The 21,484-nt window shown below is 40.2% G+C and overlaps 2 protein-coding genes across 2 annotated transcripts in view; one reads left to right on the top strand and one right to left on the bottom strand.

Annotated features, from left to right (window-relative positions):
* Positions 1-2,094, top strand: part of RMND5B (required for meiotic nuclear division 5 homolog B) — a 111,463-nt gene extending 109,369 nt beyond the window's left edge. Inside the window, exon 10 of the transcript XR_010090364.1 lies at positions 2,084-2,094. The gene's annotated coding sequence lies outside the window, so the exon portion shown is untranslated. The remainder of the gene's footprint in view (positions 1-2,083) is intronic.
* A 2,987-nt stretch (positions 2,095-5,081) lies between these two features.
* Positions 5,082-19,767, bottom strand: CDC23 (cell division cycle 23). The gene is made up of 16 exons (XM_063445198.1): positions 19,624-19,767; positions 12,724-12,796; positions 11,963-12,100; positions 11,448-11,490; positions 10,559-10,664; positions 10,349-10,481; positions 9,770-9,947; positions 9,564-9,661; positions 9,350-9,431; positions 9,106-9,259; positions 8,508-8,627; positions 8,337-8,412; positions 7,746-7,807; positions 7,049-7,127; positions 6,848-6,967; positions 5,082-5,491 (listed from the first exon to the last, which is right to left on the bottom strand). The coding sequence occupies exons 1-16, from the start codon at positions 19,728-19,730 to the stop codon at positions 5,315-5,317; spliced, it is 1,746 nt and encodes a 581-aa protein (XP_063301268.1). The 5' UTR covers positions 19,731-19,767; the 3' UTR covers positions 5,082-5,314.
* Positions 19,768-21,484: the final 1,717 nt, after the last annotated feature.

Below are 21,484 nucleotides of genomic sequence, written 5' to 3'. Positions count from 1 at the left end.
CCATTCCTCCGAATCTTCCCCACCCCACCCGCCTTCGTCCTCTGAGGGGGACTGATCTGCCCGCCATTCATCTAGGACGGACAGAGGCGCGGGGAGGGTGAAATCTTCCTCCTCTTTGGGGAAGTATCTTGGGCGTGCCGGAGGTGAAGCGGACGCCCGCTTAGGTCGCTTTGCAGGAGCCTTACCCTTCCGGGTAGTAGGCTCAGGGCCTGCACCCTTCCAATAGCGCTTAGATGCGCATGACTGGCTCCTGTCTGGAGAGTCGGGGTCGTACTCAATCAGCGTGCGCTGAGCCTCAGACATATCCCTATCTTGGGATGACTGGGGCATAGCGCGTGAGAGCGCTTTTTCCACAGAAGCGGCAACGGCCGCATTGATCATCGCCTGCAGGTTCTCTTGGGTCGTAGCGTCCATGTCTTGGCAGTAGCGTGACCCTGGGGTAAAAATGACAGGCGACACAGTTAATATGAGAGCAATGTAAGTGGACACAATTCCCGGTGACAACAGTATGGCCACAGAGGACCCCCGTATTAACTCCCCAGTAAATAGTTTAGGCCAGCAGCCGTTGGGGATTAGGCACGGCCAGCGCCGGCTCTGTAATGGGGCACTGACCGGACGGTCCAATCATTAATCACAGACAGAGCAGGCCGGTTAAGGCACAGACACAGCAGGCCAATCTTATGGGCACAGACAAAGCAGGCCAGTAATATGGGCACAGAAGAGAGACTCACAGGCACTCCGAATTCAAGCCGCAGGCAGTTTTATTATAACAAAATGTAACGCAACGTTTCAACCGTAAAGGTCTTTTTTGTTATAATAAAACTGCCTGCGGCTTGAATTCGGAGTGCCTGTGAGTCTCTCTTCTCTACCTATTATCCTGGGATTGCTGGCCCTGCTCTGGAGCATTCGTGGCCGGTGGGAATGAGTGTGGTTCCCACCATTTACTCTGCTTAATAGTACAGACACAGCAGGCCAGTAATATGGGCACAGACACAGCAGGCCAGTAGTATGGGCACAGACTCGGCAGGCCAGTAGTATGGGCACAGACTCGGCAGGCCAGTAATAGGGGCACAGATATAGTTGGTCCAGGATATGTGATAGAGATAAGATAGGCCAGGACACGTGCACTTCGTACAATATATAAAGGAGTTCTCTTCCTCCATAAAATGAAGGATGTGACAGTCACAGAGGGGGTTAAAATCTTAAACCCTCAGTATACACTAGTGCATAGGGAAAAGGTCTGCAGCAGAGACATCAACCTACATAAGACTCAAGTGAATTGACTGTACAAACATATACAGCATAGAGGACATAAAATATAGCTTTAAACTTAGTCACTGATACAGAGAGAAAAATATTTAGGTATCTAGCCTTGTATGGATATCTATAATCCAACGAAAAAAACACCATATAGACGAAAAAGGGGGGTTCCCAGACCACCCACAGGCCTGCGGCCGTGGTCTATTGGCGTGGGAAACAGAGAGCCCGGTGCCGAGACAACGAGACGGGCGGGGGAGGGGGCGAGAGCGTAGGAGCTCCCTTCTCCGCCCGGCGGACACACGCGGTCCGTGGATCGAGGCGGCCGCGTGTTGAAGTTCCGGTCGGCGGGCAGAGTGCTCAAAAGCGAGCGCCCCGCGACCGGAGCAGAAAGCACTCACGGGACCGCTGGAGACGTACTCCGCGGTCCCAGGGCTTGGGGGGGATCGGAAGAGGCAGAACAGACCAGCCTCCAGAAACCCCCGAGCAGGAAAGCAACGGGTAAACAAAGAGCAAGCAAGGGGACAGTAAAAAAGGGGGAGTTAGATCCCCAGAAGGTAGAAGCCAAACATGAAGAGCAATAAAAGCCCCCCAAAATAAACAAAATAATTTAAGTAAAATGCACAAAATACCATATACATAAAAATATATAAATACCAAAGCCACCAACTAATATAGCAGGAGGCAGTGGTACTCTGACCTGTACTGATGTGGAGCAGCAAAGAAAGAGGAAATTGAATGTTGGGAAGGGAGTTTTATGGTCTCCTTACTATTTTCTGATTGGTCGTTTAACTGTGTTTTTTGCTGCTGTGGAGTTCTAGTAAAGAGAGACTTAAGCAAATATGAAGCCTCCTGTCATGTTATAAAATTGTCTGACATCTAGACATGCCCCAGTTTTACATATCAAATTCTTTAACAAAGCAGGGATTTTATTTTTCTTGTGTTAAGCTACACTATGACATTATATACAGTGCACTGCGTATATACATGTACATAAATAGTACGCCTTGCTGTTCTTCTGAAGATCAGCTTGTTTTTCAATACATCCTTGCGGCAGAGTGACTGGTGGGTAGTTGCCCATACTCTAGGTCAGGTAGCCATTTAATAGTCAGGCCCCTCACACTCACTGTATACAACCCTATCCCTTGGTACTTTCCCTAGTGGCTACATGTTATCTATGATGACAATAGGTGTAGTACCTATTTCTTTTTTTGCGTGGTCTTTTCAGCTGGGGGCTGAAGCCATGCAATGTGCTTCTCAGACAGTAGGAGCCTCTTTCTCTTTCACTAGTGTAGGACTAGGCTTATTCAGGGGCTACAGCTATCCTCTATAAAGGCTGCTCGTAATTCGTATTGATCAAAGTTGGTTGAGGTGGGCCGAAACCAGCGTTTGGGTAGGCCTGTCATAAAAGAGGGCCCATCAAGGAGAATAATGAAACAGATAATGCATGAAGGTTGAGATAACCTGACCGGTAACGGCCCAGATAAGAGGGAGAGTGCGGTTTATATAGGGCCATAGTCTGCCAACAAATACACGCCTTTGGCCTTAACACATATATACTGCATAACAGTGGCCCAGTTGGGCGCAAACATTACAATTAATTTTCTCTCACTTCCAGCACAGTGGAACACAACGACTCAAACACTGCAGTCCACCATGCAAACATCCAATCAGAAGCAGTGGCACCATATTTTGAATATAATGGAATGGAAATTGGATTTAAAAATTGCTGCTAAGGTAATGCAGTACCCACCCACACCAGAACCTTGCTGTGAAGTCTTTTTAAGGTACAATACACAGTACAATGGACCCATGTTATTGTACTTCGTATATTATATATTTAAAAAAAAAAATCAGAATGTATATCGCAGAAAATTCTGACAAACCCATTATAGTCACAAGCAAACAGTTTGTGGTGCGTGTTCTCAACCAATGCCTGACATTTACAAGAAATACATTTTGTAATGTATGTATGTATGTATGTATGTATGTATGTATGTATGTATTAAAGAATCCATGAGAGGGGACGGAGCCTGAACTCCGAGAAGTGCAGACGCAGGCAGCACAAGCTCCCGCCGAACTCGTGGATTTTTGGGGTAATATCAGCGTCTCACTAGACAAAATACTTGCTGGGGTACACTGCTGAATCGACTGACACCTCAATCAAATCCATCGAGGCCGAGAGACTAACGCTATGCTGCGGCCTACTAGAGTTGAAACTGGGGAGAGACTGCCGCTCTTCCCGACACTATACTCAACAAGCAACTCAGTTGGACTCCTAACCCTCCCCCCTTTTGGACCGATGGGGGTTATCCCAGTCCCCACTGGATATCTTTTGAACAGCCCAGGGTGAAGCACCTACAGGTGCAAAAGCAACAGGATCTACAGGGCCACATGCTCAAAGTAAAGATGGCGTCTACACGAAGCCTTTGCAAAAGCCTTTGACCACAACTATGGGCTAAGCTGGCACAGAACCCACGGCTCCACTTAAATTACAACATGCACCAAATCGCATTGTCAAACCAATGACCGCAAGAAAGCGAGAGTGAAGAGGGCACCCTGACTCACGGGACGCAGATCCACCATCAGCCACCACCTGTCTGTGCCTCGGCACAAAAGGAGATCCTCCATGCATAGCCCAACACATCTGATGCTAAATTTCTGGCGCTCTTGGACGGTTCCTGCTCAGCAAGGCCAGTGGCGTGCAAACAGACGGGGGTCTGCTCGTAAGGGCTGGATGCAGCCCTTACCTATTCTACTTTCTGATTTTAAGAATTGTCTCAACTCAAACTTCAAAGTACAGATTGAAACGATTGGTTCATCATCACTACATAATACTGCGGACTATATTCGAATAAAAAAAAAAAAAAGAGGTCAGAACCATTTCAAATCACTAAACCTTCCACCAGGACACCATAATCTCCCCTTATCAGATTCCATTTGAGCCTCTTGAAGACATTCCTTTTCAATTGTTTGCTAAAAAAAGATACACCCATTATTTTGCACTAAATAAAATTATATCTTGTCATATTTCTGATACGTCATTAGTTTTTTATAACGGTGAACAAGGGTTAAATACAGTGATTGGGCAAGGCATGTCTGGGGATCAGAGAGCTGGGCTCTGTTTAATTGGCGTTTTACAGGTCTAAAAAAAAAAAGTCAAATACTGGATCCGTAGAGACTATGAAACAAGGCCACCAGGATTGTCCAAGGGCTTAACTGTGAGAATGTATAAACATGAAAATAAATAGGCATAGTCTCACACTGAGCGGGAAAGTGCTGCCTGGAGATATGCAAGGTCCTCCAACAAGAAAAATTATATCCGTAGATATAGTACAGCAGCACTAAACAGAACTACCCAATAATAAAATAGCTCAATAAAACACTGCATACACTGCAGCTTGGACTATGGAAAAAAGAGAATTTCTGGTGAGTAAAACGAAGCTCTCATTTAAGTTGCGTGGTTTTGTTTGGGCTGTATTGTCATTTATCAGATCACTCAACCACTTACTTTTCTCCATCATTTAATTAATTCATGCATTATTTGTCTTGAAAATGATTACTGTAGCGGTACTATTGCACCTGTCTGCTTACAGAAGCCGTTTGGACCACTTATCAGACTTTCAAGCTGTACTTACGTAGATGATCAATTTTGTCCTACAGTAATCCTGACACATGAGAAAACTGGTCAATCACCCTACTCCTGGGTACTTTAAAGGAACCAGAAGCATTTTTTGTGAATGCAGATTAAAAATGAGTCTGTGTGTTTACTCTGGGAAGGATGGAGTGAAAACACCTTACGTAGCAAGTAGAAAACCTTATGACACGGTATAAAAAAAGTTTATTGACAAGTACAAAGCAGACAGGCGGTGCCTGGGAGTTCTGTCTGTGCGAGACCAAATCTGACCACTCCTAGAACTGTTGGGCAGAATATTTATGCCACATACAAGAGATTGTGAAAAATGATCTCCACTTCAATTATAGGAGCAGTTCAAAAAAGTTAACTTCACTGTTCTTTTATAAAGCACCTCTATTCAAAGTGTCTGCGCAGAAAGTGCTATGGCGTGACGGAGGAAAGATTAAGTGGAGATACTCTTCTGGTGGGTGTGTTGCTGGCTGAAATGGACTGTGGAAGGAAAAAGGGTACAGCAGGTGGGAGGTCATTTGATGGACTTTCATTCTGATTACGAAGCTGTAGAATCTGACGTAAAAGGGCCTTTCCTTCTTCTCTAGTCTGAAAAAGTTAAATGGATTATTAATTCGAAACCAATAGTAGAGGTAGTTAAACAATAACGGAATTTTTTACATCAGGGAATAACCCAGTCAAAGTGAATATCAAATGTAAGGTCAAAGTAGTCAAAATGGAAACATAGCTAACAGACAATGATTCCAACTTGGCTATTTTTACCTTTAATTTAAAATTCACTTTGAATGTACCTTAAATTCTCACTTTAGGGACGAACACCCTGTGAGATGCTGGAAACCAGAGCATTGTGACCATCACAGTTTCATACATGGCTCATCTTGCATGCCATGCTACATAACCTGGTGAGTGAGCTCACCCTAGATCTACAAATGGATTGAGTACAACTTGCCATAAATTGGATGGCTATCAGTTAGTACTCCAATATTTTCCAGCCATACAAGAGAGACTGGCTCCAAGGGATTGTACATCAGGAAAAAAAAAATGGGTGATGATACTAAACGAGCTACTGAGGAGAATTGACAATTGTGAATGGTAAGCCACAACTGCTGAGCTAGAAGAAAAAGGAACCAACAAAATCAACTGAGAGCAATCAGCTGACACAGGATGTCGGAAACCTACCCGGCGCCACTGAAGAACAGTTTGCCCCATTACCGGGGGACGGCACCAGGGCACTTCTGCCATTAAACCATCACTACAGCGGGTTGTAGTGGTTATGATGGCTGCTGTAACCCTTTAAATGGTTACTCCAAGCACTTTGACCACTTCAGTGATCTGAAGTATTCATGGTGCAAGGAAACTCTGTATGTTTTGTTTCAGTATAAAACAATGCACATATTTGGACACTTTATGTTGCTGATGGAGGTGAAATTCTACCAATAGTAAGCCTGGAACAAGAGTTCCTGGTTGCCTAATGTTAATTCTGGCATATTTTATGAAAATGATCTCGGTCAATGGCCAAGAGCGCTCTGCTGAACTGCAGTAAATAAATTATTGTCCAAGTGGCCATTCCCTGAGGTGGGACCCAGATAAGTTGCAAACTTGTAAAACAGTTACAGTAGTTATAATAGCCCTTTAAAATCATACTTAAGATATCGAATGATAAACTGTGAAATATAGTATAGATGTAGAAAATATTTTGGGTGTAACACTGAAGGTAAGGTTCATAACTGTGAAACAGTTTAGGAATTTAGAATTTTAAATATTTTAGCGCTATAATATACAGATTTTTTATGCAACAGTTTGGATGCAGCTTAAAGATAACGGTTCTAGGCACAGAAGCAATTCAAAGTACTACCCACTACCCTAAAGCAGTTGGGCACGTAACAAAATCTATAAATCATTAAATGCAGTAGATACGGTTTATTATTATTATATCTCACTTACTTCATTAAAATTGAAGCATTTTTGTGCACAAGCAGAAGCCTCGTCCCATAGTTTGCACTTGAAATAGTACTGGGCCAGATATCGAAATGCTGTGCTCAATTCCTGATGTTCCACTGTCTCCTACAGGGCAGGACAGAGTGAGATTATTAGACTAAGCAACCAGACATGCAGTTGGACTTCTTGGCTTGACTTGTTCCTTACCCCACATGAATAAATGTCCTGGATGTATTTGATGTAGCACTGAGCAGCCTGCTCAGACTCATTCAATTGCTCATGGAGCCTAAACATAAAAACAATTCAATGCATCAAAATAACTCATATTTACCCTGATTTAACCCCTTAAAATTTTAAATGAAACTTCAATTTTATATACCTACAATCCCAGAACAAGTTTTATAAAGTAAAAAAACAGTCAGTATAAAAAGATCTACAAGTGTGAAATTGATCTATGCTGAAAGAAATATAGCATCCTGCCTTAATATAAGCCCCATTACCTTTTATAAAAATACAAAATAACTAAAAACATGTGATTTAGTGCACTGTAGTGGCTATAGTGATATTAGTACCCTGGTGTGCCCTTAATGTAAGTAGTCAAACCATTTTAGAACAATTTGATATCTTATCAGAGATTCACCAGGCACTAGTCCATGACTCCACTGCAGTCAGAAACTTGCAGCTCTGAGCTAAAGGCTCTCAGCCAATGAGGTGGCCATGCTAATGACAGCATACTGTAGTTATAGTGCTTAGAGTTTTCTGAATGTGACTGTTCCTCAAAACATTTATTGGGACAAGCAGTGCACCGGAGGTAAGGGGGCATGCTCATTTTATAACATTAATTGCTGAACTTTAAAATATATTATGTATATATAAAATGGAAATTGCAGCAAAAATCACTTACTTAGCCAATTTAACCAAAGCCATTTTCTCCACATCACCAACGGCATACGCCCTCCAGTAACACTGCAAGAGAAGACGACAGATTTACAAACTAGTAAAATATAGATTTCTAACTTATTCTTCTCATACTCTTATTACTTCTCATAAACCATTATCTGAAAAACTAACCCCACCATTGCACGCATTACAAAATAAAAATGGGACAGAACACTAACTAGAAACTGTTCTATGGAGGGAAACTGGGGTGCATTTGGAATTTATACCTAAGAGGGATGGGAGTGAGTGGTGGTCGTAATCTATTTTTTGTTAAATGTTTTAAGCATAAAGTGCTGTCTATCCATGCAGGAAAATAAGGTGAAACCCAATTGTTGTATTGTTGCTCTCCGTATGGAAAACTTTGGGTACGTTTAATTTCCTTCGTGCTCATGGCTTGCCCCTTCCTCAGCTGTAATATATGCAATGCATGTTTCACATTTATTTACAGTGTATATATTAATCACCAATTCTTATGAGAATCTTAAGGTTTACAGAAAGGAATAAAATGTTCAGTGACTTTCACATTAAAATTAATTAAAAAGAAAAACCAACATACTTTTGTAGCCTCTACAAGCTGGCTCAGTTTTTCATAGCATTCTCCCAAAGCAACTAGCATTCGGGAATCATTAGGTCTGCAAGGCAAGGCAAGGCAAGGCCCGACAAGTTAATATTTTATGGGTCTGATTATACCCTTTTCTGCTTAACAAATTCTTACAAATTCTATTACCTAAGCTGGTGGGCACGTCGGTAGTAATAAAGACAGTAAAATGGCATCTTCAGGATTTCATACGTTTGTCCCAACCCATACCAAGCTCGATAATCTCTTTTGTTGACTTCTATTGCATGCCTGGGTCACAAAAACAAAAAACACACACAAAAAAAAAAAACATGGGTTAAACCGTATGAAAGTGATTGGTATAATTAAAATAATTAAAACTACAAATATGCTGCTCAATTCAAAGCAATGTGTTAAGCACTTTTCCTGGAGAGCACAACAATCCCATGCAAATAAATCCATTTTCTTAGGAGTAAGAGAACTGTTAAGTGTTTCGTTGCTGTCCCTGCAGATGCAAGTCACTTCAACTTTTAAAAGTATTAAATAACTTAAACAAAGATGAGTCGAATATTAAGACTTCAAACTCAGCTATTATTAATATGCTAACATTCAATATATCATTGACATTGGCTATTGAGGTGAAACATTAAGAAAATACATTTTGTCGCAAACATAGGATTTATTTAATTAGATTCAAAAAGAAATTCTTGTGATTTCTACACACACAGAAAGCCTGCCCCAATAAACTTTACTATATGTTTGTTTATACCTGTATGCCTGTATTGCGGCAGACGTATTCTTCATTTCCATGTATTCATGACCCATCAGCGTCCAAGCACCGAGATACCGCGGGTTCAGTTTTAATGCCCTTTGGAAATACAATGCTGCTTTTTCATGTTGCGAGCGGAGACTGTAATAATTCCCTGTGGTAAACCACAAAGAAGTTTAGATCTTCATGTAGACTTCCTTTCTAGCCAGTGACATATACTCATTCAGCACCAGCCACCACTTACCAATAACACAACAAGTCTCTACTCGATATTTGTCGATATCACAGAGGTTATGAGCCAAGAAACTCAGCTCTGGCTTCAGGCCCTATAGGGGATGACGGGAAGAATCCAATATCAAACAAACAGCTTCACAGTTAATTGGAACATTTACATTACATGTGGTTTAGTCGGATGTCTCTGTGATTACAAGAACATTAAAAAGCATGTGAACACTCACCCGCACATACAACAGATTAGAAAATGTATCCATGTTCTCTATCCTGTATGGATCCTGCTTCCGTAATTCATTGAAGATAGAGAGGGCTTTGTCAATATCTGCCACGAGCAAAACAATTTTAGGATGGAAACAAGATCAACTACCTTTAATAATGATAATAATATATATATTTATGTTTAAAGTTATTCAGGGAGAGCTGACCTTACCTCTGATGTTATGATAGGCTACAGCAATTTGGGAAATAATATAAGTGCTTTTTGAGAACCCAGCATCTATGAGGCTCTGGTACTTTTGCAAAGCTTCTTCAATTAGTTGCAACTCTGTATAAATATGTGCCAGGAAAAATTCCTTTATCCACGACTCTGGCAGGGAGAGGAACTTCAGCTAGGGAGACACAAAGCAGTTTGGATAATAGAAATGACACGCTTTATTTTTACATGAACGCAACATGACAATTAAAAGGGGGACATAAAATTAAATAGCTTGAACTGCAGTGAGAAGATAACTAACTGAGGAATGTGCATGCAAGTCAGAGCTATAACAGATCCACACCTTAAAGTGAAACTATATACAATAATCACTACAGCTCAGTGCATTGGATGCGGCATAGAGAGCCTGTGGGTGCTGCCCCATGTTTGTTTGTTTTTTTAATCTTAAATTGTTTGATGGCAAGCTTTTTATTGCACATGCGCAAGAATATTTTGCAAATTCACAGTATATAAATGAACGCAAGCATAATGGACGCCATCTATTTAGTTGCTAGTGCAGGGTTGAGCGTTCTTTACCATCTCCTTGTCTGTAATCAGGTTACACAACTCCAACCAAGTTCCCCAGTGCAACGGCAAGATGTGTGTCGATTCCACAAACACATCCACTGCTTCTTTTACCAGGTCCAACTTGCGCAGAACCACACCATACCTGAAGAGCGAACATATGCAGAGTCTATAAATCAAAATCAGTATTATGACAAACAGAGCAGTGAATTTATAACTTACAGATAAAGGCCAAATCCATCCAGCTCTCTTGATTTGTGCTTCTTACTCAGCTCCACCCGTAGCTCTCTCAGAGCTTCATTCTTTACCTGTCCTTTCTCAAGTGGACCTGAACATTACATACACACAAAACAAGAAAACCCAACTTACACGGCATGCCTTAATAGATTAGTACAATTATAAATAAAGATTTACAGATTTGAATGTAGATTTATTATCATTTTATGCATGACCTCTGAATGTAACTTTGCATAAAACATTGACCTTTTATTTGGCTCCAGTGACATCCATTTACAAAAATAGCTGCCCAATATCTCTCAACTAATCTTAGGTCCTGTTCAAATCAATGTAAGAATTACTGAGCAGGCACACATGTATGATAGCATAACTGTGCATTTCCAGTAATTCACACTAAAAAAGTGAAAGGGTTTCACTGTCAGTTTTCTATTTAACCAGTCATGCCAGTGAATGGAAACGCTTGGTGGCATCAATTTCCAAAAGCCCACAGCAACCACTATTGTTGTTTCCAAGTGAACTGGAGGCTATGTGTGACTATTGCATGGCAAAGTAGAAAATGAGGGGGAAAAAACAAAAAAAAACACATCTAACAATTCTGGCCAGGATTTTAATTCCTGTTCATGTCACTAAAATATTAGATGGATTAATATTACCACGATCCCTGGAGAAACATTTAACTTCTGTGAAAATATTAGAAGGCACGTATCAGTGTTTACAATTTTACAGTCCGGAGGGACAGAATTCTGATAAAAGAAAAGGATGGCTGCGTAAGCCTCGGTTTATTTAAGCATTTCCAACAAAACTAATTTGGGGAAAAAATATTTTGAAAAAATGATGGAAGGCGTATTCAGTTAATATAGTCTCCTTAACATACCTAAACTATCCACAGTCTCATCGTCTTTCTTCTTTTCTCCAGACTGAAAAAGAATACAATAGAAGCATGTAGTGTTTACTATAGTTGTGGTACTTAGCCCCTTCAAACATGCATTCACTTTATTACACTAAACCTAAAGTAAATGGGAATGCAACAAAAAAAAACAGCTACAGCACATTTTGTAACGTACGGTTATCACTGATTGGACCTATATGAATAAGCAATCCAGAACACAGTTAAACTTCAAACATAATTCCTAACCAGAAAATACACAGAAAAATAAACTTACAGCAGCGGTCTAATAATGATAAAAACAAACAAACAAACAAAAAACAGAACTTCAGAAGAAAAGAAAAGTCTTTAAACAGTTAGTCTAAAAGTATATCACCCTTTTCTATACTATCCACCATTTATGACCAACATGAAAATTGCTTATTTAAACGTAGGTCAGTAAACAAAAAATAAATAATTTTTAAAAATAATTAAACCATTTTGTTCCAAAATAGTGTTCTTACCAAGTACCTGGAGTACATGTACAAGAAATAGGCTTTCTGGCTTTTACACCCACGCAAAAAGTAGGCTGCTCGGTCATATTCTTTCAAGTCAAAGTAAGATTTGGCTAGTGTATAAGCATCAAGATCCTGAGCATCTTCCTGTATAAAAACAATGCATGAAGTTAGGGGAAAAACATGAATTACCTCATCGTTAAATAAACTTGCCAAAATATGATACTTAAAGGACCACTATAGGCACCCAGACCACTTCAGCTCAATGAAGTGGTCTGGGTGCCAAGTCCCTCTAGTGTTAACCCTGCAGCTGTAAATGTAGCAGTTTCAGAGCTATGTTTACAATAGGGTTAATCCAGCCTCTAGTGGCTGTCTCACTGACAGCCGCTAGAGGCGCTTCCGCGCTTCTCACTGTGAAAATCACAATGAGAAGACGCTGACGTCCATAGGAAAGCATTAAGAAATGCTTTCCTATGGGCGGTTTGAATGCGCGCGCGGTTCTTGCCGCACATGCGCATTCGGCGCTGACATCGGCAGGAGGAGGAGAGTTCCCCAGCGCCGACGGAGTTCGGCACTGGAGAAAGGTAAGTGTTTTAACCCCTTCAGCCCAGCCGGAGGGTGGGGGGGACCTAAAGACCCTATAGTGCCAGGAAAACGAGTTTGTTTTCCTGACACTATAGTGGTCCTTTAAAAATTCTTATTTATATGCTACTAAGTAAGTCCCTGGTGATAGCAAACATTGTCAAGTACTGCACCTTCTCTTGTCTTACCTCTGTGAGTTCTGGGGTGGGAGGTAACTCGTTGATAGGGATGGATTCCAAAGAAAAAGCCAATTCAGATGCCCTAACAGGAATCAAATGGAAATCACCATTAGGCACTTGAGAAAGTCAAAGCACAAACATTTTCCTCAAGAGTTAGTTAACTTCAATCATTCAGTATTTGTGACTAAGTGGCTACTACAAAAGACTGGACATACCCCCATTTTGAATATCCTGGGCTGTCTACTTTTTCAAATGGTATGTCATGGTGGGATTCATTTTCATTTCTGGGCTGCAATACCGTCTCAAAGGCAACATAGCCAACCTGGCAAATAGCAATTTGCAAAAAAAGAAATTGGCAAATCTTATGTTTGACCCTGTAACTTTCCAAAGTACCATAACATCTGTACCTGAGTGGTACTGTTGTACTCGTGAGACATTACTCTACACATATATGAGTGTTTTAGAGCAGTAAAATGTATTATACTGATAATATCATAAGTTAAAGGGCAGTTGATTTGTGAAAAATGCAAAAAAAATATATAAAGCTAATTTTGGCAAGGGGTTGTCACTAAAAAAGACTGGACATACCCCATTTTAAATACCATGGGTTATCTACTTTACAAATGATATGCCATGATGGGGTTTATTTTCATTTCTGGGCTACCATACGGTCTCAAAGGCAACATAGGCCCAGCAATCCAATCTGGCAAATTTCAATGTGCAAACATAGAAAAGGGGAAAGCCATACATTTGACCCCTGTAAGTTTCCAAAAACCCATAAAACCTGTACATGGTGGATACTGTTATACCCGTGATATATTTCTGAATACAAATATGTGTATTTTATTGCAGTAAAATCCAACAGTATTACGACATTCACAGTTAAAATGTCATACAGAACTAGAAAAATAACATTTTAAAATTCCTCATACATTTTTTGATTTTTTTCATATTAAATTATGTTTCATATATAAATATTTAATATGAAATGAAAGCCTGGTTTCTCCTAAACAAAATGATTTAAAATAAGTGTGGGTGCACTTAATATGAAAAAGGTGAATTATGGTTGGACCACTTGTAGCGCAAATTCCAAGTTTTGTTTACATTTCGTTTTCATCACAACTTGTACAAATGGCTCAGTCCTTAGGGGGTTAATCACTCACCATCTTACTAACTACATAATAAAACAACCTACAATATCATAGGAAACAGTAAGTAAAACAAGATTTATAATTTTATATGAAAGAAATGGGATTATTTGTTGAATTCTGTTGCCTGGTCTAGACCCATATCACAAGCATATGAGTGCACAAGCCTATCCTGGTCTGAAACGATGCACTTTATTTAGGGGGTCAACTTAGCTGGTGAACATAGACCTAAACCTAACAGTTTATTTTTGTGGGTCATTTTATATGCCAACTTATCTGGTACACTTACCTGGAGTATAAATGTTTTACCAACTTACTCCAGTAACCCAAAATTGATTCTGACTCCATAGCCCTGGCTTTCACCAACTACATCGATTAAAACTTGCATGTAGGATATATTCCCTGTTTTTATTACACCCCCTGAGATTACTTTAGGTGCAAAACCTGGCAGTGTCATTGCTCAAATATATAACCCTCAGGCTATATCTATCATTAATGTGTATAACACTCTGGGTAGATCTATCATTACTGTGTAGGGTAGATCTATCATTACTGTGTATTACACTCAGGGTAGATCTATCATTACTGTGTATTACACTCAGAGTAGATCTATCATTACTGTGTATTACACTCAGGGTAGATCTATCATTACTGTGTATTACACTCAGGGTAGATCTATCATTACTGTGTATTACACTCAGGGTAGATCTATCATTACTGTGTATTACACTCAGGGTAGATCTATCATTACTGTGTATTACACTCAGGGTAGATCTATCATTACTGTGTAGGGTAGATCTATCATTACTGTGTATTACACTCAGGGTAGATCTATCATTACTGTGTATTACACTCAGGGTAGATCTATCATTACTGTGTATTACACTCAGGGTAGATCTATCATTACTGTGTATTACACTCAGGGTAGATCTATCATTACTGTGTAGGGTAGATCTATCATTACTGTGTAGGGTAGATCTATCATTCCTGTGTATTACACTCAGAATAGATCTATCATTCCTGTGTATTACACTCAGGGTAGATCTATCATTCCTGTGTATTACACTCAGGGTAGATCTATCATTCCTGTGTATTACACTCAGGGTAGATCTATCATTCCTGTGTATTACACTCAGGGTAGATCTATCATTCCTGTGTATTACACTCAGGGTAGATCTATCATTCCTGTGTATTACACTCAGGGTAGATCTATCATTCCTGTGTATTACACTCAGGGTAGATCTATCATTCCTGTGTATTACACTCAGGGTAGATCTATCATTCCTGTGTATTACACTCAGGGTAGATCTATCATTCCTGTGTATTACACTCAGGGTAGATCTATCATTCCTGTGTATTACACTCAGGGTAGATCTATCATTCCTGTGTATTACACTCAGGGTAGATCTATCATTCCTGTGTATTACACTCAGGGTAGATCTATCATTCCTGTGTATTACACTCAGGGTAGATCTATCATTCCTGTGTATTACACTCAGGGTAGATCTATCATTCCTGTGTATTACACTCAGGGTAGATCTATCATTCCTGTGTATTACACTCAGGGTAGATCTATCATTCCTGTGTATTACACTCAGGGTAGATCTATCATTCCTGTGTATTACACTCAGGGTAGATCTATCATTCCTGTGTATTACACTCAGGGTAGATCTATCATTCCTGTGTATTACACTCAGGGTAGATCTATCATTCCTGTGTATTACACTCAGGGTAGATCTATCATTCCTGTGTATTACACTCAGGGTAGATCTATCATTCCTGTGTATTACACTCAGGGTAGATCTATCATTCCTGTGTATTACACTCAGGGTAGATCTATCATTCCTGTGTATTACACTCAGGGTAGATCTATCATTCCTGTGTATTACACTCAGGGTAGATCTATCATTCCTGTGTATTACACTCAGGGTAGATCTATCATTCCTGTGTATTACACTCAGGGTAGATCTATCATTCCTGTGTATTACACTCAGGGTAGATCTATCATTCCTGTGTATTACACTCAGGGTAGATCTATCATTCCTGTGTATTACACTCAGGGTAGATCTATCATTCCTGTGTATTACACTCAGGGTAGATCTATCATTCCTGTGTATTACACTCAGGGTAGATCTATCATTCCTGTGTATTACACTCAGGGTAGATCTATCATTCCTGTGTATTACACTCAGGGTAGATCTATCATTCCTGTGTATTACACTCAGGGTAGATCTATCATTCCTGTGTATTACACTCAGGGTAGATCTATCATTCCTGTGTATTACACTCAGGGTAGATCTATCATTCCTGTGTATTACACTCAGGGTAGATCTATCATTCCTGTGTATTACACTCAGGGTAGATCTATCATTCCTGTGTATTACACTCAGGGTAGATCTATCATTCCTGTGTATTACACTCAGGGTAGATCTATCATTCCTGTGTATTACACTCAGGGTAGATCTATCATTCCTGTGTATTACACTCAGGGTAGATCTATCATTCCTGTGTATTACACTCAGGGTAGATCTATCATTCCTGTGTATTACACTCAGGGTAGATCTATCATTCCTGTGTATTACACTCAGGGTAGATCTATCATTCCTGTGTATTACACTCAGGGTAGATCTATCATTCCTGTGTATTACACTCAGGGTAGATCTATCATTCCTGTGTATTACACTCAGGGTAGATCTATCATTCCTGTGTATTACACTCAGGGTAGATCTATCATTCCTGTGTATTACACTCAGGGTAGATCTATCATTCCTGTGTATTACACTCAGGGTAGATCTATCATTCCTGTGTATTACACTCAGGGTAGATCTATCATTCCTGTGTATTACACTCAGGGTAGATCTATCATTCCTGTGTATTACACTCAGGGTAGATCTATCATTCCTGTGTATTACACTCAGGGTAGATCTATCATTCCTGTGTATTACACTCAGGGTAGATCTATCATTCCTGTGTATTACACTCAGGGTAGATCTATCATTCCTGTGTATTACACTCAGGGTAGATCTATCATTCCTGTGTATTACACTCAGGGTAGATCTATCATTACTGTGTATTACACTCAGGGTAGATCTATCATTACTGTGTATTACACTCAGGGTAGATCTATCATTACTGTGTATTACACTCAGGGTAGATCTATCATTACTGTGTATTACACTCAGGGTAGATCTATCATTACTGTGTATTACACTCAGGGTAGATCTATCATTCCTGTGTATTACACTCAGGGTAGATCTATCATTCCTGTGTATTACACTCAGGGTAGATCTATCATTCCTGTGTATTACACTCAGGGTAGATCTATCATTCCTGTGTATTACACTCAGGGTAGATCTATCATTCCTGTGTATTACACTCAGGGTAGATCTATCATTCCTGTGTATTACACTCAGGGTAGATCTATCATTCCTGTGTATTACACTCAGGGTAGATCTATCATTCCTGTGTATTACACTCAGGGTAGATCTATCATTCCTGTGTATTACACTCAGGGTAGATCTATCATTCCTGTGTATTACACTCAGGGTAGATCTATCATTCCTGTGTATTACACTCAGGGTAGATCTATCATTCCTGTGTATTACACTCAGGGTAGATCTATCATTCCTGTGTATTACACTCAGGGTAGATCTATCATTCCTGTGTATTACACTCAGGGTAGATCTATCATTCCTGTGTATTACACTCAGGGTAGATCTATCATTCCTGTGTATTACACTCAGGGTAGATCTATCATTCCTGTGTATTACACTCAGGGTAGATCTATCATTCCTGTGTATTACACTCAGGGTAGATCTATCATTCCTGTGTATTACACTCAGGGTAGATCTATCATTCCTGTGTATTACACTCAGGGTAGATCTATCATTCCTGTGTATTACACTCAGGGTAGATCTATCATTCCTGTGTATTACACTCAGGGTAGATCTATCATTCCTGTGTATTACACTCAGGGTAGATCTATCATTCCTGTGTATTACACTCAGGGTAGATCTATCATTCCTGTGTATTACACTCAGGGTAGATCTATCATTCCTGTGTATTACACTCAGGGTAGATCTATCATTCCTGTGTATTACACTCAGGGTAGATCTATCATTCCTGTGTATTACACTCAGGGTAGATCTATCATTCCTGTGTATTACACTCAGGGTAGATCTATCATTCCTGTGTATTACACTCAGGGTAGATCTATCATTCCTGTGTATTACACTCAGGGTAGATCTATCATTCCTGTGTATTACACTCAGGGTAGATCTATCATTCCTGTGTATTACACTCAGGGTAGATCTATCATTCCTGTGTATTACACTCAGGGTAGATCTATCATTCCTGTGTATTACACTCAGGGTAGATCTATCATTCCTGTGTATTACACTCAGGGTAGATCTATCATTCCTGTGTATTACACTCAGGGTAGATCTATCATTCCTGTGTATTACACTCAGGGTAGATCTATCATTCCTGTGTATTACACTCAGGGTAGATCTATCATTCCTGTGTATTACACTCAGGGTAGATCTATCATTCCTGTGTATTACACTCAGGGTAGATCTATCATTCCTGTGTATTACACTCAGGGTAGATCTATCATTCCTGTGTATTACACTCAGGGTAGATCTATCATTCCTGTGTATTACACTCAGGGTAGATCTATCATTCCTGTGTATTACACTCAGGGTAGATCTATCATTCCTGTGTATTACACTCAGGGTAGATCTATCATTCCTGTGTATTACACTCAGGGTAGATCTATCATTCCTGTGTATTACACTCAGGGTAGATCTATCATTCCTGTGTATTACACTCAGGGTAGATCTATCATTCCTGTGTATTACACTCAGGGTAGATCTATCATTCCTGTGTATTACACTCAGGGTAGATCTATCATTCCTGTGTATTACACTCAGGGTAGATCTATCATTCCTGTGTATTACACTCAGGGTAGATCTATCATTCCTGTGTATTACACTCAGGGTAGATCTATCATTCCTGTGTATTACACTCAGGGTAGATCTATCATTCCTGTGTATTACACTCAGGGTAGATCTATCATTCCTGTGTATTACACTCAGGGTAGATCTATCATTCCTGTGTATTACACTCAGGGTAGATCTATCATTCCTGTGTATTACACTCAGGGTAGATCTATCATTCCTGTGTATTACACTCAGGGTAGATCTATCATTCCTGTGTATTACACTCAGGGTAGATCTATCATTCCTGTGTATTACACTCAGGGTAGATCTATCATTCCTGTGTATTACACTCAGGGTAGATCTATCATTCCTGTGTATTACACTCAGGGTAGATCTATCATTCCTGTGTATTACACTCAGGGTAGATCTATCATTCCTGTGTATTACACTCAGGGTAGATCTATCATTACTGTGTATTACACTCAGGGTAGATCTATCATTACTGTGTATTACACTCAGGGTAGATCAATCATTACTGTGTATTACACTCAGGGTAGATCTATCATTACTGTGTATTACACTCAGGGTAGATCTATCATTACTGTGTATTACACTCAGGGTAGATCTATCATTACTGTGTATTACACTCAGGGTAGATCTATCATTACTGTGTATTACACTCAGGGTAGATCTATCATTACTGTGTATTACACTCAGGGTAGATCTATCATTACTGTGTATTACACTCAGGGTAGATCTATTATTATTATTAATATTATGATGCTGTTATTTCTCCCTATGCTACCGCCAGCCCCGCTCACCATTTCACGCTGTGCATCAGACCCCTCTCCCTGCACAGCCAGCTCACACTGAGCAGCTGCTTCTTAATATCCCGCAAGTCGGAGAACAGACTGCCAGAAGCCGCCATCTTCCAAAAACCATTATCTAGGCGCCCGGCGGCGCTATGACACCTACCAATCAGAAGAGAGCTGAGTGATGACGCACTGACGCAATGGCCAGAGAGAACGAATAGTACAAGAGATCTGATTGGCTGGTGGGGAAGCCGTGGCCCAGGCGGTTAAGGTTTGCTTTCTGTGCGCGACTTTGCTCATGAAACAGTTTTTTTTTTCTTTTTCTTTTTAAAGGAACATTACCAGCTTTCATGGAACTACAACCCCCTTGATGCTCTGACAATTTAAGGATGCCATGATGACATGTTTCAAGAGAACTGGGGATTTACCTTTTGGCCATTCTGTGCAGAAACTATTAAAGGGACACTATAGTCACCATATATTAAAAAATGGCCAATACACACAGTGCTTATAGAGAAATACTGGTTCAACCCTGTATGGATAAAGAGGGTGCTAATATCTCAAAACAAAATAATTAATTTAATTAATAAAATAATTAAGAAACAGGTATAGATAGACAGAAAGATGCAGCCTCTCTCCCTTGATCGTGGTTTGCTTTTTCTTTTTAGGCGAGTTAGGTGGCCGCCTAAAGCCTCGCACTGACTGGGACCTCGCGGCAGCCTAACTAGGTCAGGCTGATGTGCTGGGTCCTCTGTCAATGAAACCAGGATTATTCACTAAAGTGAGAATTCCTGGGAATTCAAAGCAAATTTCTAAAGTTAGACCAATATAGTGATCCCCAGCTCTCTCAGCCTTTCATTGCTGTCCAGATTGGATGGAATCACACTTGATAATTCAAATATGGATTTTCTGTAATATCAAAGTGGCTTAAAAGGACACTATAGTCACCAGAACAACTACAGCGTATTGCATTTGTTCTGGTGAGTATAATCATTACCTTCAGGCTTTTTGATGTAAACACTGTCTTTTCAGAGAAAATGCAGCGTTTACATTACAGCCTAGTGATAACTTCACTGGCCACTCCTCAGATGGCTGCTAGAGGTACTGATACCGGAGAAACTGACGGAAGCCAAGCACAGAGAGATGGACACAGGTTTCTTCAGGAAGGAAGAGATTCTTTATTGGATCACCGATCGGGACTCAGAGGGACTAGCGTCACCAAAATACAGCAAAGTCTGAGTACTGAATACATAGAGTACATTCCTTATATAGCACTGTAGCTCCTCCCACAATTAACTACACCCACACATACCCTTAACCTATTTAATGAATAGAGTCTAAACTCATCCATCCGGTCTAACCACGTGGCTCATCTGATACAAAGGAGAGGGACGCGTAATTCCAGTTCTTACATTCCTGCACCTGGTCAGTACAGTGATGACAGTATCTTAGCTACGTGTAATTAACCAACTGATACTACAAACACATATACATACATATGCCTTGTGGCAATCTTAGCCTGCTAAACTTGTATTTTACTGGAATTACATCACATTCCCCCCTTTGATGCCTCTGATATTTCACAATTACTTGAGGCATCACTTAACCTTGGTTTGCATATACCTCAGGTTACCATGAACCAGACCAGACTTATCTTATGATGTGAATCTTCAACATTCATCTTCTTGCATTGGTTCTCCCTGATCTAGAGCCTTATACTTATATATCGCCATTATCTGTGCAGCAGCCTTCCTCTCTGCTATACTTCCTATCAGGCTTTGCACAGACCTAACTACTAAGGGTATAAGACACGGTAGGAGTAGACACAACAGTAAAATCAGTAGGACTCCACCTACCACTGCCTTAAGCC

This window comes from Pelobates fuscus, chromosome 3, assembly GCF_036172605.1.
Source record: "Pelobates fuscus isolate aPelFus1 chromosome 3, aPelFus1.pri, whole genome shotgun sequence".
NCBI classification, from domain to species: domain Eukaryota; kingdom Metazoa; phylum Chordata; class Amphibia; order Anura; family Pelobatidae; genus Pelobates; species Pelobates fuscus.
This window is presented reverse-complemented; position numbering and strand designations above follow the sequence as displayed.